Raw genomic sequence first — 23,002 nt, 5'->3', positions numbered from 1 at the left:
AAATTCAGCAGGAGGTCGGGGCAGTCTTCTGCAGGGAGGCGTTCATATGTTTTTTCTTTTACATTTACTTCAGCTTGTCTCAGAGACTTTGCAGACTGTTGAGAAAAAAACAAAATGTTAAAGAGTTGTCTGTATTGTAACATATTCCTGTGATATTTAGGTATTTGATACTGTAACAAGAAGATGTCAATTATAGGCCACAGTTTTGGTAGAGTTCCTACAGAATGTCAGAACAAGGTCATGCAGAATATAGACAGTAGAATCAAATAGGAGGGGTTAACATGTGTTTTGAATTACTGTTAAAAACACTCCCTTTCCTTCTCAGAGTAACAATAGCACTGAGCTGTGGAGGTACAGTAGGATACTGATAAGACAGAAACTATGATAAAAAAGAAAACCCTTTATTGAAGTTCAATGCAAACCAGTTGCATTTCATTACAACATAATTTACAAAAATGTTTTTTCACCTTTTATAAAACTTTTACTTTGAGATATACATGATTATTTGTGCATTATAAGACCCAAACCCTCATGAAAACAATTACATGGTTATTACATGGTTAGAAATATACATTTTATATGACTTGTTGGCCTTCCTATGTCTTGAATTGTAATTGAGTATTGTAAATTTGGCAAAATATGCTCATTGATTTAGCTTAGCAGAAAGACTAGAGCAACCTTAGCCCCTACAACATGAAAATTGACCCCAATTTCAGTGCCCGATGTAGACACGCACCCCCAGATAAAGACTCAAACATCTGTTATAGCGAACAAATCTTCCTTACTATCAATTACTTGTGAACAGATAGAAAAAAGTTGTATATTGTAGATGTATATTTCCGCTGGAAATCTAGTCTCCAAAATAAACAGTAACTCCCTGAATTCTTGTCCAATTTCAGAGGAATTCCAAGGTATCATAAAAAAATTGTATATTCTGCTTATATTATTATGGTTTACTATTTGAAACCAAATTCAGTCACTGGGAGCAATCCTAAGACATCGAAATAGTCAGATCATTGTATGGGTTGAATCTTTTCCCACATCAGGCAGTGACTTACATCAGGCAGTATTTGCCACATTGTATATTGTACAACCTAATCCAAGACTGACAGAAATCTAGTTTAGGAGTGTTTTTTTGTGTTTTTTTTTTTTGTTTTTTGCTGTTAGCATGCTACCAACGGCTTTCCAGGGACACTCTGCACTACAATACTACAATACCCAAAACTTGGTGGATGACAAACTGTTGTTTGTAAGGAAGCAGTCATGGAACCTCCATGGAAACCATAGATATTGTTTTTCCTTTTCAGTTTATGTATACTATAGTTAATTAACACTCATGCTAGCTGTTCCCTCTGCTTTCAGTCTTTATGTCTTAGGATAATCAGTCAGCATGGTTACATGCACAGTTGAGTCTGGCCACAGTTAAAGTTCAGCTTGAGTTACTGGGAATTCAGCTGTATTAATATACACTTACGCTTGCATGCGTCACATCAACGTACTCACTACCTTTAGCTTCATGTTCAGCTTGATTCCAACAAAGACACTGTCTAGACTCCCGTTGAATTTTCATTTTAAAAAGAACTTGTTGCTTTTGACTTACTGAATCAATATGAAACAGTAAAAACAGTTTAAAGAAATTTAAAAATCCAGAACAAAAATTTCATCTGCAGCTGCAATTCGAACAATGATCCAGCAGATGAAAAAGTCTTCAGAGTACCTGCCCTGAGAACTGGGTTTAATTTCTACATTTCAAGAACAGATAAAGTGCCATCCATTGGACTTGGATGTATCAGTAAAATAATGCAGAAACAAGTGGATATTTTTCTGTGTTCATTGTGTAGTACATGGGACTGTTGATGTTTGAGTAGTCTGGATGGGAAACACAACTACCCCAAGTCCAAATGTGTGGTTAAACAACCTTTTGTTTATTATGCACCAAAAGCTTTTGGTGGCTTGACAAACCCTTAAAAGACATTCTTGCTTTCAGTACATTCAACAGTTCAAAAAGAGCTGTTTTCTTTTTAATTACGGTTAATCTCAATAGATAGATGCTAATTGTGCTCTGTATAGTTATCTGCACCTCAACTTCTCGGCAAGCAGGTCGATTCATGAGAGGTATGAGGACCACCATACAAAGTCCAAAGTGTTTCCAAATAGTCTATGTTCAGTCCTGCAGGACTTTCATCTTTCTTCAGTTTGGTATGTTGTCGCAGTTCTTTACGCTTTCATTTGATGTGATTATGTTGTTTTATCCAGGGAATGCCTCCTTTAATGTCTATTTAATGCTAAACTGGATTTGTTGCATTTGTTCAGAAAGCTCTCATTTGCTTTGCACAATCCCATGGAAATGGATTATTGTGTCTCCAGTCACGATGACTGATATTCTTTCATTTCATGTCCTATCATGATTCTTCTGTTTCTTTTTACCAAACAAATCACCTCAGAGTCCAAGTTTTCTCTAATGTCTTTTGGACCCAGCAGCAGGCGTCACAGTTCGCTGCTGAGAGGTGTTGATGCGGTCATGGATGTACGCCGAGCCAGGAGGTCCGGGGGTACCCGGTGGTCCGGATGGCCCCGCTGGCCCTGGTTTTCCCCTTGGTCCTGGTGGCCCAATGATCCCAGGGAGTCCTGTCTCTCCCTGGATACCTAGAGGCCCTGCCGGTCCTGGTGCGCCATCTTTACCAGAAGGGCCCATATCACCTTTCAGGCCCCTCTCACCTTTGGGTCCTGGCTGACCAAGAGACCCCTTGGCTCCTTTAATACCTGGTGGCCCTCTGTTGCCACTCGGGCCTGTTTCACCCAGTGCTCCTTTAGGGCCAAGAAAACCTCTCTCCCCAGCAGGTCCACGGCCTCCTATTGGGCCTCTATCACCTTTGCTGCCAGACAGTCCCTGGGGTCCTCTGGAGCCACTCTCACCCCGGTTACCTTTTGGCCCAGGTGGTCCAGGAGCACCTGTTGATAAAATATTGTAGGGTGAATAACAAAAAAAATAAAAAAAGAGGGGATCCACAATGTTCTGTTTTTACTTTATTTTTGACAGCATCTGCTGTACCTTTCAGTATAGTGAAGTTCCTTATTATCTGTGTGTGTAAAACATCCACTAGCTTCATCTCCTCCATCACCATGGACAAGTTCCTCACATCCATATCAAGTCGGACATTCAGCAGCATATTCTGCTGTCTCAGTGTATCAGCTAAGTGGAGGAGTAACACGACTGTGTTGTTCATGTTCTGGATTTAAGAGAGCAAAGGAACATGAGGATAAAGAAAGGTAGTAGACTGTACAGCCTGAAAAAGAGAAATCAGGTGGCAGATAAACTTCTCATCAGCACATAAATCATGTGTCAAAACAATACAAATCAGCTCAGCTGATTTTTCAACTTACAAACTAGCCTCATTGATCATTATAGTTATCAGTGTCTTGAAAATACTGCCTACAACATTAAGGGAAAAAAAAAAAGACAAAGTTAATCTAATGCCTGAACTGAACATATATTAAATATTTAATATGAATGATGATACTACCATAAACCTTACACGGGTGCTTTTTCACAAAATAAATACTCCAAAAGTGAATATTTATGATAGAGTTCTTCACAACCTGTAGATCCTCCGTATGTCTGCCCAGGCGATTCTGGCAAGAGGAGCTCTCAATGTTGATGTACTTGTACATGCTCTGGACGTGGCTGACAGTGGCATTAATGCTTGAGGAGATGGTATCAATCTCCATCTGAATGGAGTTCAGACGACTGTCCAATGCAGAGAAACGCTCACCTGTCCGGTTCTCGTAATATCTAGAGAAGACAGTAGCGATTTGGGATGAGACTGTTTGACAGGTCACTTTGCATGTTTGTTTACAATATATTCATTATGTTGAGGGGACATCTGTCAATACTGTCACATATCAGGTCCCCACAAGGTTAACTCAGATTGTATTGTATTGTATGCATGTTACCTGGAATGATAGTGTAGGTCATGCATGTTCTCTTCGTGTTCATCCATGAAAGAAGTTACATTATCGAGCTGCATCTGGAGGTTCATCATCTGGATAAAACACAAACACTCATGTTCAGTTCTGCATTTGTGAGCATTCTCAGTAGGATGATACTTCAGCATCAACCACATAGCTTGGCCAAATAATTATTTCAACTTTAAAGTTGTTTAAAGATGTGTCCCCTTTCCAAAAATGTTGTTGCTTTCAGGGTTTAAACTGGATTGTGGAGAAGAACACACACACATACACCGAACAGGACTCTACTGCAATTCAAAGTGCTCAACCTACAATAAAGTCAGGCTGAAACTGAACATTTAGACTAAAGTGAATGGAAGACAAAAGTAACTTAATATGGATGCAAATTGTGCAATTAAACAATAGAATGCTTGATTATTTTCTTTCAAATGTTTGACTGATGAATAATTATATTTAATAAAAATCATGTCCTAACCTGCTGTGTGAGGTCATAGAACATATCGGTAGACATGGCGATTCTCTGTTGATCTATCATAATGCTGTTCTGGAGAAAGCGCATGGTCTGCGAGGTGCTGCTTGTGTTGGATTTGATGGCGCTCAGAACCCGACTGTAGTTCTGCCAGTCACTGGACAACTTGTGGAGGACCAGAGTCTCCTCATCTGCTTTTCTCTGCAAGGCATCGATCCACATTGTGCTGAAAGGCAGAGAGAGCACAGAGGACATGTGAGGTGCAGTGGATAAAATGCAAGTGACTCAAAGAAAATAACTAAGAACTGTTGGATCCTTTTAGCTTGCACCAAAATCCTATTGACTGACCAATGGATGTCAAGTCACACCTGATTAATATGCCTCATTAACACATTTTTTATGTTAGACTGGGGTGTCTGTTCATAAAACATCCGCAGACTAAGTGCCATAAATCTCTGTGCTAACATTATATGTTATTTTCATTCACCTGAGTGCCACTGTTGTGTTAACTTGTTGTGCTGTCGCTTTGATGTCATACTGTTCCTCTGTTAGCGTTTTCATCTTCTCCTCAGTTTCCTCAATCACTTCTTTCCAACCCTCCACCCGATCCAGGTATCTGTCCAGCGACTGGTTGAGAAGTTTGATCGACACAAGGTGGTTTTGGACTTCCCACGTCAGTTGGTTGCTGGTGGACTTTATGGCAGCCTGTGTTTGGGAGGTCTGATCCAGGACCTGCAGGGGAATAGTGATGAAAGGGGGTCAGAATTTGGAGAATTTGTAGACAGTTTGCTGCTTCTCTCTCATTTATGTCATTACAAATTGAGTACTTTTGTGTTTTGAATTGCTGGAGTAATGCAAGCAAAAACAAAACCTCTTGTTCTATGTGCTTGTTTTTCAGTTTAATATACCTGCTCTTGTCCCAGTAACATTTTCTGGATGTCTTCAAACTCTTTCTTCAGCCTACTGATCTCCTCACTATAAAATGTCACATCCAGGCAGCCTGAGCAGTTAGATGCAGATCTCAGATCTGAGACGTAAAGAAAAAAAAGAGGTGAGAGGGTGAAAGAAAGAGGCAGTTTTAGTAGATTGTACATGATACAGCTTATTAGGACCATATGTGCGTTCGTGCGAGAGAAAAAACATCAGATCTCCTCCACACCTCATTAATGATCCCTAAAGCATTAGATAAATGCAGAATCCACATGACAAAACTAATGTTTGCTGTGGTGATACTAAACAGATATTCTTTAGGAATGACGAACAAGAAGAGATGAAATCTTGAACTTTTAGAAGAGCGGTCCAGAATAGTTTCTAAACTGATGTTATCATGACATTATTTTCAGTATCAAGAATGAACTTAGGCATGAACAGTCTAATCGTTACGCTAAGATATAGTTCTTGAATTACTGGAAAACATCATTTAGGCTTTCATTATTTTAAAGGTGACTGATTTAAGCAGTAACTTTACAAGAAAAGGTTCTACCAACAAAAACATGGCAATTATCAGCCCTGAGCTTACTTTCTCTGTGCAGAAGTTTAGCCGTTGTTTTTGTTTTCTTATAAATCTAAGGTGCAAACCTCAGTCAGAAAAAGATTTTTTTTTTATTCAGGTTACTTTACCCTCAATTCCTTGCTGAGCTTTGGTGATCTTCTTGTGGTAGACTGCTTCCTCCTCTGACAAGTTGTCCACCTTTTTGAACACTGATGATACAGAGAACTTAAAGTTAGGGAAAATCCTCGAGGTTCATGAAATTACATATGGTCTTTCCCTAGTTTCTGTTTCAGGGATGGAAAGAAGCAATCACAATACACTCAGCTGTAAACTGCCTTCGTTTTGTGGTTTTGTGTTTGAGGAAAAGGGGACTTAAACCATAAGATTTAAACATGCAAAAACATTAGGGAATAAATAGTTTGGTAAGACGGCCCAGGACGCTGCTGAGACGATACAGAATGATGAAATGAAATTGGTTTTAACAAGGATTGGGAAGTATTTAAAGGAGTAAAAAAAAAAAAGGAAGTTGTAATTTAAGCCCTGACAACAAAACATGTTAAGTTTTCATTAGCTTAAAAAATGCAAACAAAACACTGATGAATGATAGTTTAGCCAACTGACCAGGTTCTGCTCCCCCTGCATATTTCCCAAGAGAGCAGTAGCATTTTTAATGAGTTTGAGGGCTTTATGTGTACAAGTTTACATTTGTGAGTGTGCAAGCTTGTGTGGTGTGTATTTTCAGGCTTTTTCAGCAGCATAAGCTCTGACCCAGGGGACTGATGGAGGTCTTTACCATAGTTTGTCTGCATACATGTAAATGCTTCCACATGTTCTGCACATACCATCTGCTCTACTGTATTAGCTGTTGTGACAGTGATGATGAACTTGGCTAATGGCCTTTGTTGGCTAACGGCTTTTGTTGCAGTCTGTAGGACAGAAGTTTTTAAATGCTTTGGATATGAGCAACTGCGTTCACCTCCAAATATCTCTTTTTACATGAAGCAATGAGGTAAAAATATGTTAACTCATTAAGCATGTGCTAACCAACTGTTTTTTTGGAAGATGTCCAGAACTGAACTCAAACCTACATAAAGTTTTCACTCTAACAGCAGTTATTCTTTGTATCTACTGTAAATGTGTTGTAATGTGTGAAGAAAGAAAGAAAATTTGACAGTTTTAGTTTTGTTTAAAAATGATTGAAGACAAGAGAGCTTAAAAAATGAGAGCACACAGATTTTCTATCAAATAAAGTAGCCAAAGAAACGTGGTAGTTCATCTCAAATAAAGAGTAATAACTCATAATACAGCTCACAATTTACAGTTATAACCTCCTTGAGAGAAGGTCAAATACATTTGAAATGCAGACTAATGAGGTTAAAAAAGTAAAGCTGAAATGGAAACCGTTCAAGATGAAGTCGGCTAAACATTTGGTTAAAAACCCTTTGAAGGCACAGCAGTTATCTCAGAGTCTGAGTGTAATGTGTTGTTTATCTAATCCCTCAGAAATATTTATGTATATATATATGCATATAAACCCCAGTTCCAAAATGTTGGAATGGCTGTAAAATGTAAACAAAACCAAAATGCAATAATTTGTAAATCTCACAACAAAGCAGAGCAGAGAATAGAGAACATAGCAACCGCTGAACGTGAGACATTTTACCATGTCATGAGAAACATTAACAGCAACACCACATCTCAAAAAAGTTGGGACAGGGCCATGTTTACCCCTCATCCCCAGGCCTACCCTCTTCTTTTAACTACAGTTCGTAAAAGTCTGAGAACTGAAGACCAGCTGTTGGACCTTTTGGAAACAAATGTTGTCCCATTCTCGTCTTATACGGGATTCTAGCTGCTCAACAGTCCTGGGTCTTCTTCTGTTGTATTCATGATGCACCAAATGTTTTCAGTTGGTGAAAGGTCAGTCCAACACCTGGACTCTTCTACTGCCATGCTGTTGTAAAAGACGCAGTACGGGGTTCAGCATTGTCTTGTGTAAATATGCAAGGCCCTAAATAGAAAAAGATGTTGTGTTGATGGAAGAATATGTTGATCTTAAACCTGTATATACCTTCGAGCACTGATGGTGACTTTCCGATGTGCAAGCTTCCTGTTCCATAGCCACCAATGTACCCCCATACCAGCATCAGAGATTTGAATTGAGGGCTCTTTAGTCTGGAGCATGTGGCATCCATAATTTCCAAAAAGAATTTCCCATTTTGATTAACCTGACCACAGAATAGTTTTGCACTTTGCTTCAGTCCATTTTAAAGGAGCTTTAGTCTAGAGAAAAAGGCAGTGTTTCTGGATCATCTTCACATACGTTTTCTTCTTCGCATGATAGAGCTTTTTTGTGGATGGCATGGTGAACTATGTTAACAGACAATGATTTCTGGACCCCATGCAGTAATTTCCATGACAGAATCATGTCTGTTTTTATTGCAGTCAGGACCTGAACATCGCAAGTATCCAATATTGATTTTCGTCTGCGACCGTTGCACACAGAGATGTCTCCAGGTTCTCTGAATCTTGTGATAACACAAAGTATATGTGGAATCTTCAAAATCCTTCCAGTTTTAAACTGAGAACCATTATTGAGTGGCAAGTGGTACAATACCAGCTTGATGTGTGAAAACACACACAAGGCAGGATCATTTTGCAGCTGTTGCTCCCTCCCTTGCTGAGTCAGAGAGTCAGATCAGACAGAATGACATCAAGCCACTTTATGTTCACACATGACACACTGCACAACAAAGACACATTGGTCCCAGCTTCAAAATGGCATATGTATCAGAGGCTTGTTCTCAAACGTGCCCTTTTGATGTCAAGTCGTGTTAACTAGTAACCAATAAACCAACTGATTACGTGAATATAAAAACAACAGTCAGAAAAAATAAATATTGAATCCATCAGAGACACTTATTAGATTCCTAATATTTACTCATATTTTCTTCTGCAAAAAGGGACCTCTGCCTGGTTACTTCAACACAGTTCACTTTAAAGTAGATGTGACAATCCTTAGACAAAAGGTACAGTGTGTCTACATGTTTCCTACACATGTGCATCAATAAATTAAATACCCACACACAGTTCACCGCATACTCCAAACAAAACTAAACTTTATTATGTTATGTACCTGAATGCAGGTTTGTGTTTTGGGAGATTTTGCACCACTCACCAGGCTGTACTCTCCCCTCCAAAATTCCCTGAATACCAGTAAAAGAGGAGGATTTACGCCTTACAGCCCCAGTAAAAAGTGATGTGAAAATCATCTGTTGGTGCTGAGCAGCTGTCAGGTACACATCATGCAGAACCAGGGATCATGTTCATTTGATCAATGGGAGTTAAATGAACAACTTGTTCTTCTTAGTGCAAATGTCAGTATTAATCAGTGGAATTACCTAAACAAATCACAAAGCTGAATGTATGCAGTCATAGCAAATTACATCTCTACAAGGGGAGTAAAAATATGGGGGCTGCAGAGCGAAAATTGAAAGTCAAACAGAGCTCACCAAGTGATGCCAGCACTGCAATAGTAATGATGAGAAAAGCAACAAATCCATAGAGGACTTTGACGGCCAGCTGAAGAGACTGGCTCTGCTGGCATCTCACACAGCCACCTCTGCTACGACCTGTGGATACAGGAAATCACAGTGACTGAATGTGTGTACAGAAGAAGCAAAAAATGTTTGTCCACATCCATTTTTCATTGCCTGTTTTTGTTTTAGCAGTTTTTAGTAAAGGGTAGAGTTAAATGATGCAATTCTCCAAACATGTATTTTTCTTTTCTAAGCTTGATCACATGCATTTTCATGCAAAGAGCAAAGTCAGACTGTCGGATAGAAGTTGAAATTGATTTTCGATTGATTTGATAATATATGGTGTAAAGCCACTATCCAGCCCCTCCTACCTCCTTATGAGCTTTTTTGGAACATGTAACAATAGTGCATGTTATTCAAAAAGTAAAGTAAGTTGCAATATACAAAGGAAAACAATTGGCATAGAACACTTTTGGAGTCTCGAAAATGTAATAATCCTGCTATTTTTGAGCATGCATGTAAGGGTTATGTAATACAAAATGAACACGTTACAATTTTCTAACCTGATAGTGTAGTAATTGGAATTTTCCAGCCTGCTGCATTTTGCACTATGGACCAATAAGGCTACACATTGTTGTGCAAGACTGCGTTGGTACACAGTCTTCTGAGTGTTTGTTGTTTTTAGATTTGAGTGCATGCGGACCTCACCTCTAAATGAGGGCATCTCATCCTCCTCTCCAGTGAAGTCCTCATCTAAGTTACAACAGAACATGCAAACAGCAGTTTAAAACCATTAAAATTTACCTTGAATTTTGATCTGTTCAGGTATCATCATGTAATATTCTTTAAAGCATGCATAAGAAATGAATGAGAACTTCCATATGTTTGCTTTGACGACATGCTTTTATGTCAATTAGATTGTTTTGCTTTCAGTCCCTTTGGTATCGTTCAGCAGAACTCTGGTGTTTGCTTGAGATCATCTGATAGATACCACTGGTTGTTGAGTATGTGATAATTAGGATATAAGTTGTCTGCATAAGAAATGGTGCCCATAACTTGTTCTGCTGCCAGGAAGTCAAGTTTTTCCCAAACAAACCCCTTTTATTTTTCATGTCTTTCACAAAAAAAACAAACACCACTAAACAAGTAAATAGTAGTTCATCACTTCAAGGGGCCCCCGACTCACTCAAGACCTTTTTCACTTTCTCTGAGACTATTTAAGCTTGTTCTCATGAGCTAATTAGTGCAGAACAGTGCATATTACTGCCAAAAACCTGAACTTTCAGGTCATTACCTTTGAAAAGCTGGTTTTCATATCCACCGTAGTTGTCTGTGAAACAGAGGCAGAGACAGAGAGAGACACAGAGCAGATATTTGAAAAATAAAGCTGACTGAAATTAAATTCTTCTGCAACCTCTGACAAGTTTTATTACTTCTCCCATAAATCATACAAGCCAGCTGCCCCACAATCCATCTCCCCTCTGCACTGCAGTAATGTGCAGCATGAGGCTGCTATCTCAGAACATGCATGTTTTTGTTCTGCTCAGATTCTCTGAGTTGTTGCACACTCAGGAGAAAAGCACGAGAGCAGCTGGTGGTTTTGTCCACTGATTCTTGTTTTTTTTTATAAGTTTGAGGAGGTTTTCATCACACACTGAAAAGAGCTTGAGTAAGCAAGACATAATTTAACCAGAGGGTCTTATAAACCAAATACCCCCAGTTTGCATTGGAGCCCCACAAAACATTTAACTTCATGTTTCCATAGCTGTATGTAACCACTATAGATTTCATACACGTCATTAGCTGTACACCATCCAGCTCCACAGCAGCATTGCCTCAGGTGTGGAGCTGGACAGTGTTTAGGAAACACACACCGCAAAGTGTTTCTGGAAAGGAAAAAAAAACAAGGAAACTCACTCATACACACATAAAAAGGTTCTACAAGATACTGAAGAGAGATCCATGAATATTGGAAGGAGTTTGACTTTGCAATCACGTTTCTGAGACAGTTGCCAGAGTAAGAGGATGCTATTTCACATTTCTAGAAGCCACATATCTGTATAAATTCAAAATTTTTTTGCAACAAATGTGTTTAATCTCAACATTGATCACCCACAGACAGGTGTGACCTCAAGGTTTCTCAGATATAGATACGTACAATTTCAGTGTTTAAAACAACCCAACCACGGATAAGTATAATTTCAGTGCCTTTTAGCCACAGATATGTCTAATCTAAGCATTTCTCAGCCAAGGACATGTGTGATGTTTCTCAACAACTGCTCGGGCAACATCCACACATGTGCACCTCATCTAGCATAAATGTTATCCCTGGTTAAGTTATAGAAATAAAGAATAAATAAATTCCAAGAATAAATAAATCTCTATTGCAGATTATGTAACCTCAAAAAAATTGGAAACAAAATAACACGTTGTGATTGGCAAATCTCATAAACCAATATTTATTCACAGCAGAGAACATGGAAAACATATTAGATATTGAATGTGAAACGTTTTACTATTTCATGCCCTACTATTTCAAATATTAGCTCAGCTTCAATTTGATTGCAGCAACACATCTGTAAAAAGTTGTGACAGACAAAAGGCTTTCATGAAAAAGTAAGTGACGTTAACAATAAACTGTTGTGGGGAGCATTTTGCAAATAATTAGGAATTGGCAATAGGTCATTTACATGATTGGGTGCAGAAAGAGCACCGTAGAGAATCTTTGAGACATAAAGATGGTCAGATGTTAAGCATTCTGCAAAACAATGAGTCTGTGCAATATCAGATTAATGTTCCTTAACGTAAGATCATGAATACATTGAATAGTCAGTTAATTACTGTACATAAAATCATCAGAAACCGGAAACATTTCTGCGTGCAGGGGACATGGCTGGGTGCATTGGTGCCAATGGAACTCCTATAAAAGCGCACCAGTTATCTCTAACTCCTTTTTCTGGGAAAGCCTTGCAAATTTCAGCAGAACAAAGATAAGCACATCTATTGCTGCATCTATCTCTTCATAGTAGGAGAGCCCAGGTGCTGGGATGGAATAGTAGCATTCACAGCAGCAGTAGGGACACAGATATGACAGAGAGTGAGGTAGTAATTTTGCAGTTTATACAAACTGACCAAAGCAGAAAGGTATGGTTGATGCAGAGTGAGACAGATAACATGTGAAGCAGCAGTACAGCTCGAGTTGACTGCCTGAACTAGCTTGCTGGCAGCACTCCATCTGTGGAGGTTGGAGGGACGATTATAAAATACACCGCTGTACCTTTGAAAGGGAGATTGGGGTTTGACTCTAGTGTGAAACAATTTGTAAAATATTATGGATGGTTTCACAATTCATGGATAGTATAATGAACTTCTGGCACCAAAGCTACATTGTTAGGGTTAGGAAAACATCCCAGTTCATGCTCAAGTATTTCTTTGACATGATGAAGGATATATTTCTATGACAGAGAAACATGAAGATAAATCTGGAACATAAAAGATGAAGTTGTCCTTTTGGCAATGGTTTTGTGAATATTAGATATTGTAGAGTAGGCTTTTAACGTGACTCTGGAAAGTTCCTTTCTCCTTCTTGCATGTATAGAGGCTGGTTCAGGTGAACACTAATGAAGCAATCCTAAATGCTTGTTATCAGCTGCTTTTATCCTCACATGTATCTCAAACAAAAGCCAAATACCAGATGACACCAGGTCATATTTCTTACAGGCATACAGGTGAATGCAGTAATCACACTTTGCAGGAAGGGTTGCTTCATACTACATATAAACACAAAGTAAGGTTTAGACCTACATTTCTACAGTGCAAATTTAACTTCAGTCTCATTTGTGCATTTCTATTAAAGTGAAAAATGCCTTGGGTGTAGTTTTGAGTCTTTTAGTTAAGTAAATATAAAATGTGGCAGAATTTCTGAAAACAAATGTCTTATGTTGTTCAGATTAACCACAGCATGGGCACAACATGGGGAGAAGGCTCGCCTCTGATTGTAAGGAGAGGAAAATGGCTGGCAAGAGAACGCTAGCAGTGGTTTTGCATAATATCTTGGGGTAAGAACTTCATTAGTTATAGATTTCTAAACAGAAACAAGCTGTTCCTGAAAATACTTTTCACCAACTTTTCAAGCTGCTGATCATGTGGCATGTATTTAACAGTTATCCCTCAAATAACCATGTATAAATACAATAATTTGACAGGTGGTGAAGTCACTAGGGTCTGAGCTGAGATGAAATATAGAGGATAGAAATGCCAGGTTTGCTAAAACCAAATAAAAGCAATGACTTCATGAGATGAGTCTACAAAAACAATGTTGGTGAAGTGAAGTTTTGTTTGTGTACTTGCTAACGGAGCAGTGAGGTGAATGTTTACACAAGTCCGTGGTGGAACAGCTGAGGACAGGTCTGGGTGGACCGGTCACTAAACACCAGAGCTTACATAATGATGATGGGAGAAGGGAGAGGAAAACAGATGGAGGGGGGAAAAAGAGAAAGAACTGCATGTCCGCAATGATTTTTATCAAGCAGAAAGTTTGTAAAACAAGAGAAGTGAAGCAGTTGCTTTTCCAAGATTAGTGTGATGGATATTTTTTATTTGTATCATATTAAGGAATAAACGTGACAACTTTTTCTGTGTGGGATCCATTATTTCATTTGATGAAGCCATAGTAACAGTGACAAAACTGCACCTAAATATTAGTTATTGGTGGAATTTTATCACTTCACAGGTACAAAGTTCTTGTGCCAACAGGACATCTTTCCTTCATCGCTTCATGAATTTGATTATATGGCAAAGGTTTACTTGGATTTAGAAATAAAACTAATTGGTTAAAAGTACAATTCATTTAATTTGACGCTTGACTGATTACTACTGTAACTATGTATTTTGTTACCAGCTATAACACAATCAATTAAATCAATTAAAATAATGTTAAAAATGCCCTCACAACTGCTCCTAATGGTGAGTTGTTGTCTATTTTTTTCTATAACTGATTATTGTGTACCTCCTACATATGTTACATTTAGGCAGTAACTTTATCCTGTTTAAGATATAGACAACTTTGTGTTGATCTTACAACCTCACTGCCTTCCTGTCTTCATAAGCACCCTGGTCACTAATTTGTAAGTCACAATGACAGTCTTCTTAGTTTAGAGCTTTCCTCATTTCCATTTCACTTTTAACATGGTTCAAATCTGAACTATAACTTGGAATGTCGAACGATCTGATGATCTTACATCAAGGGTGATCTTTATTTTCATCTGATGCCTTTTTCAGATGAATTATGTTATTATATAAATAAATATATCCTTCATGTTTTCCTTATCAGTTATAGGTGCAGCACTTTAACATTTTTCCAACAGCGTCCAAGCCTAATAAACAATGAACAAAAACACTGAGAATATGGTTTCACATTAAATCACTCCTCAATCTAACACATACAGAGCAAACAGTAAAGACAACTGTAAGTCCAATAAAAACATTTGCAAGTGGAAAATGCCCTTCATCACAATGCCTGTTCAAAAAGTTCAAACCTTCAGAAAATCAATGTTTAAAACCATATGTTTTACATATGAATTATTCATTGCAAAATGGCATTTTAGAGTGACCATGTGCAAAATAGCTACCTTACGAATCTAATGTCATGCCAAACATAAATCCCACACATGGCTCTTTTAATGTTGTTTGTGTCTCTGAATGTGGATATATCAGTATTAAGATAAAAGTGACTAAATGACAAGCTGCTTTCCCTTCAACGGACTTAATATATGTACATGTAGTCTGAAAAAGACTGTGGAGACATTTTGCAAGGCCAAACCTCAGCTCTAAATATTGTTTTAGCAACTTTCAGCTTTGTTTAGTAGCTGCAACATCACATACCATCATTATTCTGAGTTTTAGGGAAACATTTTCATGCCCAAACCAGCCTGAATTGTGTTTCAGAGACTTTCCCGCCCTCATTAAAAAACATGTCTGGGGCACAAGCTGAATTCCTGTCATATTTGAGGGCGTTGTGGTATAGAAAAAAGACCTTATTGAAATGTTTAACTGTCAGCAAATAATTTATTATTGGAAGCTGAAATCTGAAATATCACAATCAGTATCCACCCTCAAATATCCACCACTTCATGGCTGTTTCTCCCTCTAAGCCTCCTTCCTTCTTTCACTTTTCCTCCCTCATGTTTTCACTGCTCCTGGTGGAAAAAAACTCATGTCTGTCTCGTTAGGGAGGAAGTTGACCTGTCCAACGCACACAAAGCAGAACCAAGCTGATCTGACAGCAGCACAGCTCAGCCAGATCACACCAATTCAATGAAGCAGAAAGCTGTGGAGCTACCAAAAAGCATATTTTTGTTCTGTGAAAAGGCTTTTTCAGATTTAAGCAGGCTGAAATGTTGTGAAACAAAACTTTTCCTTCAAAACTTAACAAAAATAGAGCGCCTGCCCAAATCGTTCAAAGAATAAACTGTTTTCCTCTCACTGGGTTGGGTCTTATCATATAAAACTACAAAAAGGTCAAAATGGTTTCTGAGAATTTCTAACCCTAAACAAATGGTGTTAAAGCCAGTAACTTCTTCAGTGTTTTGAACTGATGTGATGTTTAATACAGTAAGACAGAGAAAGGAAAAACGCTTTACATGAAGACAAAATTCAATGTACTTTCTCACGCTTCTTAGTTTTACCCCTACAGATGTCTTAGTATTACTTTAAAAAGGTCATTATTTTAAAAGTATGCAACCTAAGTACGTAAAAGTTGACATCTACATTTTAAAGAAAACTGAAACTGTTAAGAAACACTGAGATTTTCATGTACTTCTGTATGACTCACAGTTCAAAATGCAACTTGTTTTTCTTATACTGTCCCCTGTATACGGTTCAAAACTAGCTGTTTTAGATCCTGTGTCTTTAAGACTCCCTAAAAACCCCTCCCACTGGCATTTGATTGTCCACCTTTAGGAAGCCTGCCAAGGAGCAGCACCAGTGCTTGTGAGCTTTATTGCCTGTAACGTACATCATGGGCACGATATGCCTGTTACAGGAAAATCACAATAGTTACCCCTTTAGATTTATGGTTCGTGCTAAAGGGGGCATTAGGGACATTATTATGTTACAGAAAACAAGCTGAACTCCTGCGTTAAAGTTAGACCTTTTGAACGCCATTCTGACCTTATTCGTCTTAACCAAATACAGTTTTACATTAAGATATCTGATCCATGGGTGTGTACATTGTTTCAAAATGCCCTTTCATTATTTTACTCATACCACTACTTCGATCAGTCCCACGATGCGAATAACCTCAGCAGGCTTTGACCACAACCAGCACTGTGGTCCCCAGCTAAGGGAGACTTCTGCTTTATGGCTCATTATATTTTCATTATCATTTATTGTGTTGTTGCTACAGCCGGTAGATTTTAAAAGTGAGTAGTTTGCAGCAATGTCTAGCTAATTGTACAGGATATTTTTCGGCTCAAATGCATGGCAAAGAGCAAGTGTTTATCCAGACTATGAGGCAGACTGAGGATGGAAAGGTTGGTTTCAGCATGAATACTCAGCAGTGTACTCTTAGTTGTGACAGAAGAAACAGCAAATATTTTGTACTAATGTGTATTTTGCAGGAGAGGTTTTAAGATGTGTTAAGTTAATTACAACAAAACATGAACAATTATATATCACGAGAGTCATTGTTATTGTGACACATGGTGCCTGGGTTTCATTGAATGATATTTAATCGAAGTAGAATATCCATTTATTGATGCACTGAAGAGTATGCATGGGGATAATGTAAAATTACAACAGGAAAGTGGCCTTTTTAAACTGCGTTAAGAAATTACAAAATAAATGTATTCCAGAAAGACTGAAAGACATAAACTTCCAAATATAATGATGTTGCCATTCACCCACAGAGTCTCCACCTTTCACAATCAGCTCTTTGGTATTTGTGAATGCATCTCCAAGCCTGTTAACCATCAGCAAGATCCCACGTTTGTGGTTCCTCTGCTGTGGTTTCTTTCTGGGGGTTTTGGACTTTCCAGCCCCCATCCCTGCCCTCTCTCCCTCCCTTCGCCCCCTCTCTGGACTCTATGTTGTACAAAATGTTAGCCTTGTGAGTAACGAGCCCCAAATGTCCAAAGACCTCCCTGCATCACTCGCTTCATGATGGGATGAAGCTCGACAATAGAGATTAATGCTCCACATAAAGATCTATAGAAACTTTTGCTTTTAAGATGCCCGACGAAATTTATATTGAGAACGTCAACAAATACAGGCTCAAAGTGAAAACAGAGACAGGAGATGGACCTGCCCAAGATCAGAGTTTGGGTCTTGACCACAACTCATAAACCAGTCACTTTCCAAACCTTTTTTGAAATCTCAGCCATTTGGGTACCCTTTGACGGGAATGTGTGGTCTCTTTACAAAAGTTTAAATGCCTAAAAATGTGTTGCTGCAGTCTGCAAAACTGTCGACGAGCCATTACAGGAGAATGTTCTTTTATTGTGGTCTGACAAAGATTTTTAGAGTCACTTCACATAAATCCCTCTGGACCAAACTGCTTTGGACAGCCGGGGTGAGACACGAAGACATGCATGGGGAGGTTTACAAGGCTGAGAAGTCAATGGGTGTGTACAGTTTTCTTTAATGTTTCATTTTCAATGCCTGTTGGTATTTACTTGCCTTCCCATTTCACAAAGTTATCACCATAACTTCATATGGAGATGAAAGTCAAGTGTGTAACAAAAGTTATGGCTTTTCAGTGGTATGTCACACATCATTAGAATGTTCTGACATAAATGATTTCCCAGCCTAACCAATCAGACAACACAAACAACTTATAGCTACGGAAAGTATTACCTAAACACTATGGCGTAACCACGCATTCTTTGGGGGGGTCGTGTCCCCCCCAATATTGAGAAAATACCAACCTGTCCCCCCAATATACAGCAGAAAATATGTAAAACGCATGTTCTCCTTTTATGAACCCTGTCAAGGGATCGGTCTCTTGTTATGTCTTATTTATTTTCAATTTATTTCCGTGTGTTACCATGGGGACGTAACGGCTGCGCCGCGGTCGCCGTTGTTGATGCTAACACTCTAGTCAATGAGAGTGACCCACCGGGCGCGCCGCTGCTCAACCGCGCCAAGCTCAACAGAGCAGATTGTACCAGAACAGGAAATCCGACACAGAATCAACAAAATAAACTTCCGCCCCCTTTCAAAATAAAAAACAAAAATAACATTAGATTATTAGACTTTTCATTGTTAATGCACATTTTGAGACATCGACACAATATAAATTAACCTGGACTTAAAAGTCCTCAGCACATTTTTTGTTAAAGGAAAAGTCTGTAATTTGTTACATCATTAGTTGTCCTTATTAAAATATTTACATAAACATGCTTTGGGTATTTGGTATTTTTCCATTGGAAGCTGTCCTATTTGCTACAGTACTACTGGAAGAGCATAATTGTAATTGGTAGGTGTGTTTAAGGTCAGTAAAGTGGGGGGGCAGTCACTGTCTCGGAGAAATTACACTATTCCTTTAGATGTGAATTCACATGGTCAATGTAGTCCTCTAAACTATGTTCTAAATGTCCAAATTTTCATATATAAATATAGAATTGTAGACAATGCACTTAACAATTTTTTTTCTTGGACCCCCCAATGTCTAAACCATGGTTACGCCCTTGCCTAAACATATTCTACCACTAAAATCATAAAAATCACATGCAGCTTTTCTTTCATTTATCCACACAACATTAAGACTTTAACCCTGCTCATTCAGGTGATCAGAAGTAGCTTCAGTTTCATACTCTGAGCATAAGTTGTTATAGCTTATCTTGTTGGTGTTTCAGAGGCTATCTCCAGTTCCAGTATCATTCAAATAGTGTCATATCTTATCAATGCATAAGGTAGCTGTAGTGCCAGATTTTAATGTATCAGTCAAACGTGGTTAAACTTTCTTTGTTACTATCTAAAGCCAATACAAAGTGGTGTATTATAAACAAGGCCAGTCTTTTCCTCAACCTAACCACCTAACCAAGTAGTTTTATAGTGCCTAACCCATAACAGGAAATTGTGCTGCCTAAACCTCAAAAAGTAGCTATGATTGCTAAGTGAAACAGTGCTAAGTGAATAAAAAACAAAAAAGAGACGAAACGGATGTCCCATGGTCATGTCGAACTTCAGTCTCTTGTTTGAGTTGAGTCTTGTGGCTCGCCTCCTTCTCTCCTCCAGCTAGCTCGCGAGTATTTTGTCATTCATTCAGTTGGGAATGTTGGAGAATAATGTTTCTTGTTGGGTCTAATACACACGGCCATTGTGTCAGGTACAAACTTAAAAAAATGGCAGGACATATGACAAAAACACAGTATTTGAACACAAACACTATTAACACTATCTAAATAAAAGTGAAAACGCTGGATGAAAGTTGACAGCTGATCTCACCTTTAAAACTAATAAACCTACGCAGATTTTAATTAGATATCCAGCTGCTTCAGATATTCATTCTCTTTGTTCAAACTGAAGATATTTCAAATATAAATCTTTAAATCTACCACAACAAAAATCCAGAAAACGTACTACACTGTGGGACTATTCCTTTTACTCACTCTTTCCTCTGCTCTTTGCCAGCTATACACCTGCCTTCTGCTCCCTGTACCCCCCACTACTCCTCCTCTTCAGCCCAGTTAGGAATGTATGAGGCAGCATGTTTTGTTCTGGTTGGGCAAGGCTTGAAACCACATTTATAGAGCTCCTGTACTATTTGGCTGAGAAGATCATTGTATATATTCTAAAGTGAGTTAATTTGCAATGCCATCTTGAGGTTCCAGTGCAACATGCCTGTAAGAGGTAGATTTTTGTTTAACTTCTGTATATTTCTATTTATAAGCTAACCTCACTTTCCTTTAATTAGCTCTCTTGTGTAAGACAAGTCAAATTCTTTCATGGCAACCTGTTTAAATTTCATCACTAAAACAGAGAACTGATTTATGTTTAAAAGCAAGAGCTGAAAAACTGTTATTAAAATCTACATAAAAACCAGGCTAGACTAGGTTTAGACCTGAAACATACACTGGTTGGGTTTAGATATTGAAATGACTTGGTTGAAGTTAGCAAAACATCATGGCTTAGCTTAAAATAGACTCTCTCATTGGTCCATCACATTTTAGAAAGCTCAGTTTTTTTTAGGTTCTCAGAGTGGCAGAATTGAGTTTAGACTATTGGTTTAAATACAAGGTGGGTTTGTCTTGTTTATGTTGCATTGCTCAAATGCAGTATTGATCTGCAATAATCACACAGCAATAATCAATCATTAATCTATTATTATGACTACTATTAAGAATAATGATAATAGTAATAATAATAATGACAACAATGAAAACAAAAATGACCTTTTTCCCATTACTTATACATATTAAACATTACATGTTTTTAAGATGTTAAGTCTCTTCGGGTTGATTTCTTCATGCCCACTTTTGTTCCCACTCTCCTATCCGTCCTTTCCCAATTTCTCCTCCCATGTCTGTCAGCCTTTCACTTCTCATACTGTAAGTCTGGGAAGCATGAAAGAGCCCCTGCCCTCTTCAAAGCTACTGGCAGCTCTCCTTTCATGCCATGTTGTGAAAACTCTGAAATTCAACTCTTATGTTTTCCCTCGCCTCCTTTTAAGGGGAATATTAGGTCAGTTTGTGGGAGATTGGCAGAGGCAGAGAAATTTTATGTCCAACAAAATGGTTCTGTGGTACACATACAGAGAGTTTTAAGGCTGACTGATCAAAGTTTCACGTCCAACGACAACAACCGCACACTTTCTTGCGATCTACACTGCCAAGTTTTAGAGCTGATGAGGAGCATATGTGATCGTTCCGTGCAGGTGCAGAACTGCATGCCACTATGAAAGATAATGTTGCTTTTTTTTTTTTACTTTTTTTTTATGTTTTCCAGTCAAGGACATGCATGTGTGTGGTATTTTTGTCAACAAAGAAGACAGAAAAGGTATTTATAAATGGAAAAAAGTACCTTTACCTTTCATGATTTCTGACTCTAGAGACCTGTGTGGGGATTCAGTTTCCTGAAGCTTGAGCTGATGATGGTGCTGATGTTGCAGTCCTTTTCACCTTTTTTCCCAAAAAACAAAGGCATTTGTGTTCTAACTGTAACCAAAACCCCACAGAAAGGAGGGAACCCCAGAGTCCTGCAGTGTCTTACTTCCACAAATTTGAAATGGATGCAAAGCAAGCAGAGAGCAAACTTCCCCCCTCATCAAAAAAAAGGCTGAAAAAGCACGTCTGCAATTTGAATAAAAACAAACAAAAGAAAAAGATCTGGATTATGTCAATGATTGAATTTCTGAAAATTCCAAAGAAAAAAGGTTACTGTTTCTCTGAACATGTGCATTTGCGTGAAGCTCTCTGGCATCCTCCCTCTCTCAAGCAGAGTCTGAGAAAGCTAAACCTCCTCAGACAGAAACCATGTGCAACTTCTGAGAGGGAGGGAGGGTGAAATGTTGGAGGAGGGAAAAAGAAGGAAGAAGAGTGGTTAAAGAAAGAGAGACAGAAGAGGGAGAGATATGGGAGGGGAACAAAGAAAGTGGAAAATGAGGGAGGGACTGGAAAAGGGACAGGATGAAAAAAGTAAAGGGAGGGGGAGAGAAGCAGGGAGGGTCCATATGTTTTGTTGAAAGTCAGTTTCGTGGCCGAGGCTAATTGCTAACAAATGTTTGAACATTGTGGGGTGAGCACCTTGACTATATGTGGCCTTGGCCTTTGAGACTGGAAAAAAGTTTTTTCTGAACACACACAGTAACACACAATTTAAAGCTGTAATCCCTGTTTGGCACCAGTTTGCCCTCTTCTCAGCTTGCTCCCAGTAACCTCAACTACCAATGTGTTAGAATAACGGCAGGTGTTACTCTCGCACCGACACACACATCCGGCCAACCAGCTGACGAGGCAGCTCCGGTGGCTGTCTGGCAACTTTGTAATCCAGCTACTTTATTTTATCTCTTGCACCCACTGTGCCATTTAACATGCTCATGAACCACTACATAAATATATCTGTACATATCCGTCTGTAGTTGATGAAATGCAGGAATTTAAACAGTCCCACCACAGCTGCACAGCGTAAAACAGCTTTCTGATCATTTAATACATACGGTAAGGTAAGTAAGGATATTCAGCAGTTGGCCGTTTATCAGGTATCTGTCCACCTTTCTAAAATCATTGCAGTTTAGTGCATCAGTTCTGAAACAAATCCTCCTTTCATGAGGATGTTGTAGAAAAAGTACAACTCCAATTCCAAAAAATGGACAATAAAACAATAAAAAGAGAATGCAATGATTTTGCATATCTCATAAATCAGTATTTTGTCCACAACACACAAAACAAAATCTTGAAGATGAGACTTTTCAATTTTCCATGAAAAGTATCAGCTCATCTTGAATATGATGGCAGCAACACATCTCAAAAAATTTGGGACTGGGTCATCTTTACCACTGTGTAGCATCTCCTCTTCTTTTAACAACAGTCTTTA

The 23,002-nt window shown here is 38.5% G+C and overlaps 1 protein-coding gene across 1 annotated transcript; it reads right to left on the bottom strand.

The window, feature by feature from the left end:
- Positions 1-385: 385 nt before the first annotated feature.
- On the bottom strand, positions 386-21,505 carry scara3 (scavenger receptor class A, member 3). Its single transcript, XM_072362564.1, has 12 exons — positions 21,497-21,505; positions 10,764-10,799; positions 10,178-10,222; positions 9,443-9,562; positions 6,059-6,139; positions 5,347-5,465; positions 4,926-5,170; positions 4,445-4,664; positions 3,955-4,043; positions 3,601-3,793; positions 3,053-3,230; positions 386-2,952 (listed from the first exon to the last, which is right to left on the bottom strand). The coding sequence occupies exons 1-12, from the start codon at positions 21,501-21,503 to the stop codon at positions 2,459-2,461; spliced, it is 1,827 nt and encodes a 608-aa protein (XP_072218665.1). The 5' UTR covers positions 21,504-21,505; the 3' UTR covers positions 386-2,458.
- Between the last annotated feature and the right edge of the window lie 1,497 nt (positions 21,506-23,002).

The sequence above is a fragment of the Leuresthes tenuis genome, unplaced genomic scaffold, assembly GCF_036924035.1.
Source record: "Leuresthes tenuis unplaced genomic scaffold, fLeuTen1.0.hap1 SCAF_13, whole genome shotgun sequence".
Classification (NCBI taxonomy): Eukaryota; Metazoa; Chordata; class Actinopteri; order Atheriniformes; family Atherinopsidae; genus Leuresthes; species Leuresthes tenuis.
The sequence above is the reverse complement of the archived record's forward strand: the minus strand, read 5'-3'. Positions and strand labels throughout refer to the sequence as shown.